Source organism: Chiloscyllium plagiosum, unplaced genomic scaffold (genome assembly GCF_037043375.1).
Source record: "Chiloscyllium plagiosum isolate Xiang-an unplaced genomic scaffold, Cpla_swu_hap1 HiC_scaffold_20, whole genome shotgun sequence".
NCBI lineage: Eukaryota > Metazoa > Chordata > Chondrichthyes > Orectolobiformes > Hemiscylliidae > Chiloscyllium > Chiloscyllium plagiosum.
The window spans coordinates 1165112-1178094 of NW_028270158.1; the positions used below are offsets into that span (position 1 = coordinate 1165112).

A 12983-nucleotide genomic window follows, 5' to 3' on the forward strand; every position below is an offset into this window, starting at 1 on the left:
TGTCAAGCCATAGTGCACGTATATAAGTTAATGAATACTTTGTAATGTCCTGTTTTTGCTCCTTGCCTAGGCTGCTGAAAATAATGCTACTGGTGTGGAGCTGGATCTTGAGTTTACTTCAGATGGTTTCCCTATTCTGATGCATGATCGTACTGTGGACCGCACAACTGATGGTATCGGTTCTCTTGATCATTTAACTTTCGAAGACATCCGAAAACTTAATCCGGCAGCCAAGCACAGACTGCAGTATGTAATCAGAATGTACCCCACACTGATTATCGTAGTAAAAGTGCTTTTTCAAATTTATTGCCATAGAATCTCAAATCAACAAGAACCACACCACATTCTTTCAGTGTATTATAATTTCAGAAGTGTTGCAGCCCATTACGCATTGAAAACTGTGCTCCATTTTCTGCAGCTTGATAATGCATTGTTTGGGTTCTAATTGTATTCTTTGCAGTACCTTTGAATTATAATACTTTGGAGAACTACAGTGGAGTTATCAATGTTTATTTTTGTGGACTCATTCAGTCACAGTCTGATAAGGATGTGAATGTATTGCAATCAATCAGTATCTGCTTTTCAATGACACCATTATAACTATAGGTCCAAAGGTGTCGTCTCACTTTCCAGATAAGGGCTGTGAGAGAACACCTCAATAAAGCTTTCACTCACTTCTTGGGTTTGACATTGTGTGCAGCATAGTTGAATGAAATTTAGACATGCCTTAAACAGCATCCAGGATCCTTTGAGTGTTGTGGAAACCTTCTAAGACTGATTCGAGAGCACTGTGCTTACAGCTGAGTCATGACACATTTAAAATGCAATTGTCAGATAAAGCTGTCTCAATCTAATCATTGCATCAAAACATAACATTTCACATTCTTGAAGCCTGATTTTAGTGACTCTGTTTCTTGCTTCTTCCATGATTGTCTTATGTTACATGAAAATGTATAATAATTGTATTCCTGTTTGCTACTCAGCTGTAAGACTAACTATAAAGTGCTTTATGAATAGACCAAGTGATAAGTCTGAGTAATAGCAGAGATTTTATTTATGATTTATTTTTAAACCAAGTAATTTAAAGATAAAAGAACAAAACAATGGATACTGTAAATCAGAAACAAAAATGGAAATTGCTGGAAAAGCTCAGCAGGTCTGGCAGTCTGTAAGGGTCACTTGATCCAATATGTTAACTCTGATTTCTCTCCGTAAGGTTTTGTTTTTGTTTTTAAATTATTTGGTTTAAAAAAAAATCAGAAATAAAATTCTGCTACTACTCACAGACCTATCAATTGATCTATTCGTAAACCAATTTCTGTTTTTGTTTCTAATTTTAAAATATCCTTTATTCATCAATTAATTTTAACTGTTTTTTATTGTTCATGTTCACGCATTCATTGTAATTTCCAGCACAACTGAACAATCATACAATGTTTAAAAATCATTGCAAATATTAATGCTATTTTCAAAAAAATTTCATTTTAATGCAATGTAATTTGTTGTTGAATTTTTACAATTTTTTTTCTAATTGAACTTAATTAATTTCAATAGTTGTCTTTCTTCAGTATCTAAAATGATTTACATTTCTGTTCTATGTAGCAAAAACTTTCGAAATGAGAAAGTACCAACCTTGGAGGAAGCTATTGTTGAAAGTCTCAAAAACAACATGACCATTTACTTTGATGTCAAAGGTCATGCAATTCAGGTACAATATTTTTTTGACTCCTCACACAAACAAGGTATTGATTGAACAATGCCATTGAATATGTGAGGAGCAATGTCAGTTTGATTTAAGATGACCTTGTCCTTGTTAATGCCAATATTAAGTATATTCTGGAGCACCACAAAGTAAATAAGTCCTAACTAAAACATGTGTTTTTAAGTGGATGTTGATAAAGTAATTTATAAGACCACTGTCTTTGTGCAGAACTGTTTCAAAGAATATTTTTACCTTGAAATGTTTTGCAACAAAGGTGTGACATGCAGTTCAAGTGTTCATCTGTATCAATTTTTAAATGAATTCTTCTCTTCAAGTTTCACATGACATTGGCACTTTCTGGATGTAGGTTTGCTCACTGAGCTGGAAGGTTCATTTTCAGACATTTTGTCAACATATTCTGTATCGCCTTCAGTGAGCCTCTGGATGAAGCATTGGTGGTGTAGCCTGCTTTCTATTTGTGTTTGGGTTTCCTTGGATTGGTGATGTCATTTCACATCTCAGAAATGACTGCCAGACTACTCAGACCCCTTGGCATCATGGTAGCCCACAAACCCACTAACATACTAAAACAGCAGCTAATGAACATGAAAGACCCTAAACAGACAACAAGCAAAACTAATGTCATTTACAAAATACCTTGCAAGAACTGTGACAAACAGGCAGAAAGCTAGCCACCAGGATACATGAACATCAATTAGCCACAAAAAGGCATGACCCACTCTCACTAGTATCTCACATACAGATGAGAATGGACACCATTTTGACTGGGACGACAGATCCATCCTATAATAAGCCAAACGGAGACATGCATGGGAATTCCTAGAAGCATGGCATTCCAACTGGAACTCTATCAACAAACACATTGTCTTGGATCCCATCTACCACCCCCTGAGAAAAAAAGGAAATGATGTCACTGCAGGAAATGACATCACTACAGGAAATGACATCACCAATTCAAGGAAACCTAAACACAAATAGAATGCGGGCTACACCACCAGTCTTTCATCCGGAGGCTCACTTCAGATGTTAACAAGCATCTGAAAATAAACCTTCCAGCTCAGTGAGCAAGCCTATGTCCAAAACTTCAACCTGAGCTACAAATCTTCTCAAAAATTGACACTTTCTGTTTAAAAAAAATTCACTTCACCCAAATCTTCTGAGACATTCATTCAACCTTTCTTCCACTTTCCTGTTCAAAGTCACCTCTTACATATATTTTTATTCATTCATGGGATATAAATATCGCTTCAACCACCTCAGTCTCTTTCTTTCCGCCTCCACTCAACAAGTTCTCCTCATCCCTGCGCCAACTATACCACAGCCTTTCATTGCATTCTCTTTGCTGTTCAATTCTACATTATTATATTTGTGTCATTCCAATCCCAGTGAAGCAAGCGTTTTTAAGGATAATATAAGGGCTGAGTGGTTGTTACTAGGGAAAGGCTCCGAGGGGAGTGCTGAAAGTGACCTAATGGATTGTGAAAGAATTGTTGGAGTAGACAGAAAGAAAATGGGTTGTTTATGGAAAAAATCTAAAACTAGAGGTTATAAATAGAAAGTAGTCACAATTAGATCCAGTGAGAAATTCTTGAGAGATGCCATTAAGCCAAGAGTATGGTACTGCATACAAAAGGAGTTGTTCCGATGATACCATAGTCATGTTTAAGATGATGAGAAGCACGAGGAAGAGAGAGAGAGAGAAATAGATGGAAATGTTGATCAGTTTTGATGAAGATTGTTGATATGAACATGTGTTACTGTAGTCTATTTGGATGTGTTGACAAATTGCTGTGTTTGGTTCATCTACAGGCTTTCCTTTCTATGCGCTTTCATTTCCAAAATTTCCATTATCGACTTCCCCCTCCATCTTTCTAGTTTGTGGGTCATGTCTCAGTGAAATAATTTGTTTACAGAAGCTAACACAATGTTGAAGAGGTTCAGCTGCAATTTGTTACCACTTATGTCAATCTTGTGACTGCTTCTCTGGCATCAAATTAAGAATGACTCATAGATTTCTGAAGCTGAACAGCAAGTAGCTCAAAATTTAAAAACAGGAAGTTGCTGAAGAAATTCAGGTCTGGCACAATCGCAGTTGAGAGTTCCAATATGGCACCTCTTCAAAAGTGAAGAGAATTGAAGAAAGTTGTGGATTTTATACCATTGAGAAAGCTGGAAACCACGATATGGAGGTGCCGGTGTTGGACTGAGTTGAACAAAATCAAAAGTCACATGACACCAGGATACAGACCAACGGATTTATTTGAAAACAGCTTTCGGAGCACTGCTCCTTCGTCAGGTGCTAGCATGATGAAGGAGTAAAGCTCCGAAAGCTAATATTTTCAAGTAAATCCCTTGGACTATAGCCTGGTGTCATGTGATTTTTGAGAGAGATGGAGAGGAGCAAGTGGAACAAAGGGAATATCAGAGAATGGTTAGAGGGTGAGGGAGATCCTAGAACAAAAGGTAGAGAGATGACAATGGTCGTAGAGGAGGTTAGCGGCCCTTCGTGACCGATGGGCACCAGGGTGGCTGGAAGGTATCAGTATGAATAATGTTATTTTGATTTAGTAGTGTAAGTTTATGTTCAACTTTTAAAATGTGTTTGTTCTTGGTTTTGTGCCACGCAAAAGGCTTTTTAAAAATATTTTCCTTTTGTTTTCATTTTGAACCCCATCGAAAATTCAGAGGGGGCCTTTATTTAAACCCCACGCTGTTCCTGTTTCCCAGTGTGCTTGATGGGATCAGTAAGAGGAAATTTCATTTTTAGTTAAAATGAGAAGAGGCACTTTTCCTCTGGATTTTGAAATCTTTCTTGGGATCATTTGATGGGATGTAGCAGAGACCTTTTTTAAAGTTTCCTTTGCTTTTGAACAGCCAGGGAATGTCCCAGAGAGTGGTTGGTGGGGGCAGAATCAAGAGGGGGCTTTTTTTTTGTTTATTCATTGATTTTCGGTTGTCCAGAGTAAAAGGTACTTTCTTTCAGAGTCGAGGAAATTTTCTTTATGGTTAGATAGGAAAAATGACTTTACCGGTGCTGTCCCCACCCCAAGAGTGTCTAATAGGGTTGGTTTTGGGCCGGGGGAGGGGTGTGGTGTCCTCAATTTTTTTGTTTTTATCCTCTCTCTTAAAAGACTAGAGAAGGCTAGAGCATGAATGTAGTGTGAATGTTAATAGCAGAATAAAAGTCAGCTTGAACTGAAAGCAGAAAGATGAAAACAAGATATGGACTCTGTGTATCAAAGTGGAGAACAGATGACTTGTTCTGAAGGTATTATCCTCAATGTTGGGTCCAGAAGTTGCTTAAGCAGAAAATGAGGTGTTATTCCTCAAACTCTATTAGGCTTTTTGGAACATTGCAGCAGGCCTAGAACAGAAATGTGAGCATGAGAGAAGGATGGTGTATTGAAATAGCAAGTGACTGTTGACAGAGGTGTTCACAAGATAGCCATCCGATCTGCGTTAGACCTCCATGTGTGGAGGAGGCTGCATTGCAAATAAAGAACATTGGAAATTAGATGGGAAGAAGCTGTGGCAGGAAGATCTCTAGAGGCCATGTGGTCATTAACAGTTCTTGAAATAATGGCTTTATGTTCAGTTGTGGGTTCATGGTCAGAGGAAAATGGAGTGAAGTGTCAGAGTTGGTGATCATCCTCCATGAGCTAAGAATGTAGAAACCCTTCTTGAGCCATTCAGTGAGCGAACCAGATTATGAAAAACTCACTTTGACCCTACTCTGGAATATAAGCTAGATATTACCTGTTAGCCATATTTCTCATATTTTCAATTCTACCATTCCTACATTAGTACCTTTACTTTTTTAATTCACTCGTGGGACATGAGTGTCACTAGTTGGGCCAGGATTTATTGCTGCCTTGAACTGTTACAGTCCATGTGCTGTAGGTAGACCCACAAAGGTGCTCAGGAGGAAATTCCAGGATTTTGAAATTTCCAACACAGCGAGTAGGTGGAAAGATAACTTGTAGATGGTTGTGTTACCATGTATTCATGGGTTTTGAAGATGCCTAAGGATTTTTGATTAATGTCTCCAGTGCGTCTTGTGGATGCGACAAAATTAAAATCTTTATCCATCAGATTGTCATTTCTCAATTCTCAAATGTCTTTCCTGTCAACTTTCATTTTGAATCAACACTTTAATCCTGATTTGTCCAAATGGGGCACATGTAATCAATCCTGCACAAGATCCTGGTTGCTGATTGCTGGTACACACTGACCTGAGTACTCTTATTACACTTAAAATTATTGATCATCTTAAACTCTCCATTGATCTTACCTCCGCCTCATGTCTGCAGAATTCTGTGGTTTTCCAGGTCTTTCTGCATTCTTCTTTCAAATCTGACCTTCTGTCAATCACTCTTTCATTTCATGATAAGCAAACATCTGGTTACAGTAGGCCTCCTCTCAGGATCTCTGTCCTGAATTTTTACGTCTTGGTTTCCCTTCCCTACTTGGAATGTGATTGTGGTGAGCATTGAGAAGTTTCCATTTTTTAATTAGATATTTAGATATTTATCAAATGACTTTTAATATGGTTGACATGTGCAAAGACAGTACATGGCCATATTAATATTATAATTTGCTTGTTCTAGATTCTCAGTAATGCTCACTGGGAAGATCACCAATATATTGACATCAAAGATAGTTGCAAACATCCAGAATACATTTCCCACCTATTGCGAAACATTGATTTGCATATTCTGATATCTTTATTCCAATGATTTTTTTTCTATCTCTTTTCAGTTACTTGTTTCTTTTTCTTTTTATGTGGATCTACAGTAAATAAAATCACATCTGTTGGTTGTTGATTAATCTACGTCTATTAGACAATGCTGTGCACAAATTGGTTGCTGTAGTTGCTCACCTAACAACAGCTCTATCTTAAAAGTATTTCATTATCAAGGCCATCTTTTGGAGAATGCAGAATAGATTTATGGGAATGATACTAGGAATGTGATCCTTGAATTATGTGGAAAGATTAGTGAAGCTAGGGCATATTCAAGGTTAAGGGGAGATTTAACTGAGCAAGTTATAGAGTAAGGAAAAACAGTTTCCAATTTAAAGTAATTGCCAAAAGACCCAAAGGCAAGCTGAGGAGATGTTATTTACTACTCTAGGTTATAATCTGGAATGTACTGTGTGAAAGAGCTCTGCATGCAGATGTGTCAAATTTCATTGAGTAATTGAATTAATATTTGAAAGTCAATAAAAATGCATGACTTTGAAAAAGGGCAGCTGAATTGGTCTGAGTTTGGATAGTTCTTTCACAAAGCTGATGTGGCTCCAATTAACCAAATGGTGTCAGTTAATTTTTGGTTATTCTGTGATTTGGAGTAGTGAAGTAGGAGTAGGACAGTTCATCCCTTGAGTCTGTTTTGCTATGCAGTGTGCTGATCATAGGCTCACTCCATCCACCTGCCATGGCTTTCTACCATTTCATTTCCTTGTCTTGCAAAACCTGAAATGACAGCTTAATATACGAGATAATGCTGCACTTCTCTCTCTCTGTGTTTGAAGAAGTATTTCCAACATTTTCTAGAAATGTCATATCACTTTAGAATGACATTGCTTTTAATTAAACTCTTATTTTCAGCTTCTCAGTTGGAAAAAATGCAGCACAGGAGACTGCAAAATAAGATAAAAGCCCGTGGTGTTAGTAGCAAAGTACCGGCATGAATAGAAGTTTGGCTGATTAGCAGGAGGCAGAAAGTAGGGATAAAGGGTTCTACAGGGAGTCCACCGATGGCTAGTTTTTTCCACCGGTTTTGTAACTGCAACTATTCATGCTATATATTAATCTAGACAAAGGAATTGAGGGCATTGTTGATATGTTTGCAGATGATACAAAGGTGGAGGGATAGGTAATGTTGAGGAAGGGAGGCTGCAGATGGATTAGGACAGGCCACCAGTGTGGGCAGAGACGTAGCTGGAATACAGAGTGGTTGTGCACTTTGGTAAGAAGAATACAGGCATCAACTATTTCCTAAATGGAGAATGGCTTTGGAAATCTGAAGCACAAAGGGATTTGGGAGTCCTGGTACAGGATTCCAGTATGGTTAACATGCAAGTTCACATGGCAGGAAGGCAAATGCAATGTTAGCAATCATTTTGAAAGGGTGAGAAGATAAACATGGGTCTGTACTGCTGAGGTTGTTTAAGGGTCTGATCAGAGGGCATTGGGAACATTATGAGCAGTTTTGAGCCCCATATCTAAGGAAGGTTGTGTTGGCCTTGGAGGGGTTCCAGAAGAGGTTTACAAGAATGATCCCAGGGGTGAAGGGCATATCATATGGGGAGCAGTTGAGGACTCTGGTTCTGTACCTGATGGAGGTTAGAAGGTGGGCCGTGTATGGGGTCGATGGGAAGGGGAGGTCAGACCAATTGAAATGTACACAATGCTGGTTGGAGTGGGTATGAAGAAGATGGTTCCATGGTGCCATACAAATGGTACAGCACATAGAGGCCCATTCGGGCCATCTTGTTCACTCTGACCCAAAGGCAGCCTGGTGCCTTTTCTAATCCCGTCTTCCTGCTCACAGCCTATAACCCTGAAGCTCACAGCACTTAAGGTGCCGATCCAGGTACTTTTAAAACTAATGTCGGTCTCTGCCTCCGCCACCAAATCGGGTAACGAATTCCAGATACCCACCACCCTCGGTAAAAACGCTTTTCATTATGTCCCCTCTAATCCTTTTGCCATTTAGCTTGAATCTATGGCCCCTAGTTTTTGAACAGTCTTGTCTCTCTTATAGATAGGTTCTGCCTGTCAATATTCTATTTCTACACTTCCTAATTATGTAAACCTCAATCATGTCACCCTCAGCCTTTTCTGTTCCAAGGAAAACAACCCCACCTCTCCAATCTCTCCTCGTAGCTACAATTCTCCAACCCTGCCAAAATTTAGGTCAATCTTCTCTGACTCTATCTGGAGCAGTTATCTCCTTCCTGTTATGTGGTGTCAAGAACAGTACACTATACTCTTGTTGTGATCTCACCAGCGTCTTGTACAGTTTCATCATTATATGAAGAGAAAGTGAGGTCTGCAGATGCTGGAGATCAGAGCTGGAAATGTGTTGCTGAAAAAGCGCAGCAGGTCAGGCAGCATCCAGGGAACAGAATTCCTGAAGAAGGGCTTATGCCCGAAACGTCGATTCTCCTGTTCCCTGGATGCTGCCTGACCTGCTGCGCTTTTCCAGCAACACATTTCCAGCCTTCATCATTATATCCCTACTTTTGTATTTTATGCTTCTGCCAATGAAAGAGGCATTCTGTATGCTTTCTTTAAAACTTTACCTACCTATACTGCTAGCTTTAGTGATCTATGTACTTGCATGCTGAGATCTCTCTCTTTATCTACCTCTGAGTATATTTCTGTTTTTTTTTGTATATTCTCTTTTACTTTTTGACCTCCCAAATGCATTACCCCACACTCAGCTGAGTCGAACTCCATCTATCACTTGCCTGCCTACTCCACCAAGTCCATCTATATCATTTTTTGTGGAGTTTACGGCTATCCTCTACATTATTCACTATACAGGCAGAAGTGGGTTCTGAGATGCTGGAGATCAGAGTCAAGATTAGAGTGGTGCTGGAAAAGCATAGCAGGTCAGGTAGCATCTGAGAAGCAAGAAAAGTCAATGTTTTGGGCAAAAGCCATTCATCAGGAATGAGGAATGATTATTCACTATACAGCTAATTATTGTGTTATCTGCAAGTTTGCCAATTGTACCCTCCATATTCAAGTCCAAGTCATTGATGTACAATCCAAACAGCAGGGGTCCCACCAATGAGCCCTGTGGAAACAGCTTTACAGTCGCAAGGGCAATTTGACACATTACCCTGTATCTCAGGGGCTTTTACTTTGTTGATCATTCTGTCATGTGGCACCTTGTCAAACGTCTTACTAAAATCCACGTAGATAACATCTACGGCACTATCCTCATTGATCCTCTTTGTTACCTCCTCAAAATATTGAATCAAATCTGTAAGACATGACTTATCTTTAAAAAAGAAATGCTGACAATCCCTGACTAGTCCATGCCTTTCGAAGTGACAGTTTATCCAGTCTCTCAGGATTGATTCTAACAATTTGCCCACCACCCAAGTCAGACTAACTGGCTTATAATTATTTGGCATTTCCTTCGTATTGTTTTTAAATACTGAAAGCATATTTGTATTCCTCTAGTTCTCTCGCATCTCCACGGTTCTAGTGAAGATTAGAAAATAATCCTTAGAACATCTGCTGTTTCCTCCCTAACATCCTTTAACGTTCTGCAGATCAGTTCATCTGGCCCTGTCGACTTATCCACTTTCAAGAATTTCAGCTGCTCTAACACTCCCTCTCTCATGATCATTTTGTCCAATATTTCACACTGCTCCTTTTAGGTACATATGCACATATTGAGATATCCATATCAACCCTTTCTTTTGTGAATACAGAGATTAAAAATTTCATTTAAAATTCTTCCCATATCCTCTGCACCTTCATACAAATTCCCTTCATCTTTGTTTTTTCTTAACTGTTCTTTTGCTGTTTATATATTGGTAAAACATCATTGGGTTTTCCTTTATCTTGCTTGCTAATTTTTTTTCCACACCCTCTCTTTGATTTCCTTGTGTCTTTTTTTTCACTTGATCCCTGTACTTTCTGTACTCCTTCAGGCTATCTGCAGTGTTGACATTTTGTGACTATTAAACTTGCTTTTTCTGTTTAATCTTCCCCTGTATTTTTCTAGTCATCCTTTGGAAATTTGGCAGTACCATTCTTATTTTTGGAGGGGGCATGTCTGTTTTGTACTCTAAAGGTCTAACATTTTCATGCCTCCCACTGGTTTAATACTGAGTTACCCTTCAGCTGTTCTGTCCAGTTCACCTCAGCTAAATCACTACTTAGTTTTGTAAAATTTGTCTTTCCCCAATTTAAAACATTTTCCTCCTGATTTATCTCTGTCCTTTACCATAATAATACTAAATCTAACCCAAATTATGGTCACTGATCCTGACATGATCACCCACTTAACTATCTTCCTTTCCCAAAACTAAATCCAGAATTATGTGTCCTCTCTTTGAGCATGATGTGGAGGCACCGGTGAAAAAGTCAACAGTCTCACGACATCAAGTTATAGTCCAACAGTTTTATTTGAATTCACAAGCTTTCGGAGTACTGCTCCTTTGTCAGGTGAATTGGAGAGAAGCACACAAGCATCGAATCTCCGCCTATAAATTCCATGCCTTTGTTTTTCTCTACTTCACCTGCTGAAGGAACAGTGCTCTGAAAGTCTGTGATTTCAAATAAACCTGTTGGACTATAACTTGGAGTTGTGTAACTTTTGACTTTCTTTTTTGGCACATCATCTACTGTTTTGAAAAAAAATTCCTGGACACACTACATGGATTTTTCACCCTCCATGCCCCTTAGTGTTTGAAATCCAGTAGATATTGAGATATTAAAGTCACCTACTATTATTGCCCCCTCATTCCTACAGGCAGAAATTTGTCTACCTCCTCATTTTTCTATCTCCTCATTATTTTGGAGGTCTATACTATACATATAGTAGTGTGACTGCTTTTATATTCCTAAACTTAACCCATCAAGCCTCATTTCCTAACCCACCTAGGAGACAGTGAGGTCTGCAGATGCTGGAGATCAGAGTTGAGAGTGTGTTGCTGGAAAGGCACAGCAGATCAGGCAGCATCCGAGGAGCAGGAAAATCGACGTTTTGGGCCGGAGCCCTTCATCAGGAATAGTCACCCCCGATGAAGGGCTCCAGTGCAAAACCTTGATTTTCCTGCTCCTCAGATGCTGCCTGACCTGCTGTGCTTTTCCAGCAACACACTCTCAACTGTTAATCCATCTAGTATATCATCTTTTCTCACAACAGTAATTGATCCTTTAACCAATACTGCAATATCCCACTTTTTCTTTGTCATCCACTCTACCCTGCTTGAAAATTCAATGTCCAGGGATATGTTCTATAAAGAGCTGCCAGTTGTTCCCCTCCTTTAGCCTAGTTATCATTATAGCAATGATTTTGTGCGACTAAACATCTGTCTGTGCACTTAATTCATCTGCCTTGTTTGTAATTACCCTTGCATTGAAATATAGGCTGCTCAACTCTGTCAATTTCCTTTAGACACTTTTTAATCGTCGTTTCTTTTGACTTTCAAAGTTGCTGACTACATCACTAACTAATGTTCTACCTCCTGTTTTCTGATCTGAATCTGACCCAACTAAGTATGCACTTGGGTTCCCAACCCCAGCCATCCAATAAAGCCTCACCAATGGAAGTACTCGTGAGGGTATTTGTCCCAGCTCTGCCCATGAGGCTTGTACAGGCCCCACCTTCCCAGAAATGGTCCCAGTGCCTCAAGAATCTAAACCATTCTCTGCTACATCATTTCTGATCTATCATTCATCTAATCTTTCCTTTTATTTCTGTTCTCATTAACATGTGACGGTGAGAGAAATCCTGACATTACTATATTTGAGGTCCTGCATTTCAGTCTCCTATATTTGCTTTCAGGTCCTCACCACTTTGTTTACCTATGCTGTTGGTATTTTATGTATGCCAGGACCACTTTGTAGAATGTCTTGAAACTGCTGTACATCTCTATGCCTCTATGACTATGACTATGACTGTATGCTTCGTGACATCCCTGACCTGATACCAGGGAGGCAACATACTATTGTGGATTATACTATTGTGGATTCATGTCTGTGTCTACAAATGTACTTGACTTGAACCCCTTAGTATTGAATCCCTTATCACTTTGACATGCTGCTCATTTCTCCCCCTCCTGTTTCTGTGCAGCAGAATCACCATGGTGCCATGACCTAACTGATGCTGCTTTGCCCGGAGAGATCATCCCTCCCACAAAAGTATCAAAAGTGGTATCTGTTTGATAGGCGAATGACCACAGGTGACTCTGGCACTTCCTGAGCTGTTGACGTTGTCTGATGGTTGCCCATTCCATTTCTGTACCTTGCTGAACATGTTATCCATGACATTCTCAGCATTGCAGTAAGTCCACTTGCAACTCCAACTCCAATAAAACAATAAGTCAGTAGCTGCAGTTCCACACACTTGTTGCACACTGGAGGTATCTCATATTTCCCACATTGTGCAAGAGGAGGACACATCACATGGCTGAGGTGTCCTGTCATGATGTCTCTATAGATTAAGCTCCCTTTAAGAGAATGTAATTAAGCTAGCAACTTTCCTTCGTTTTAAGCACTTATAATTGA

At 39.3% G+C, this 12983-nt stretch overlaps 1 protein-coding gene across 2 annotated transcripts in view; it reads left to right on the plus strand.

Moving 5' to 3' along the window:
* Positions 1–12983, plus strand: part of gde1 (glycerophosphodiester phosphodiesterase 1) — a 139833-nt gene that overhangs the window by 108191 nt on the left and 18659 nt on the right. For both annotated transcript variants that reach the window (XM_087997586.1, XM_043712163.2), the window contains 2 exons: positions 71–246; positions 1603–1708. In XM_087997586.1, the coding sequence (XP_087853712.1) occupies positions 71–246; positions 1603–1708 (282 nt within the window). Of the gene's footprint in view, positions 1–70; positions 247–1602; positions 1709–12983 lie in introns of those variants that run through there.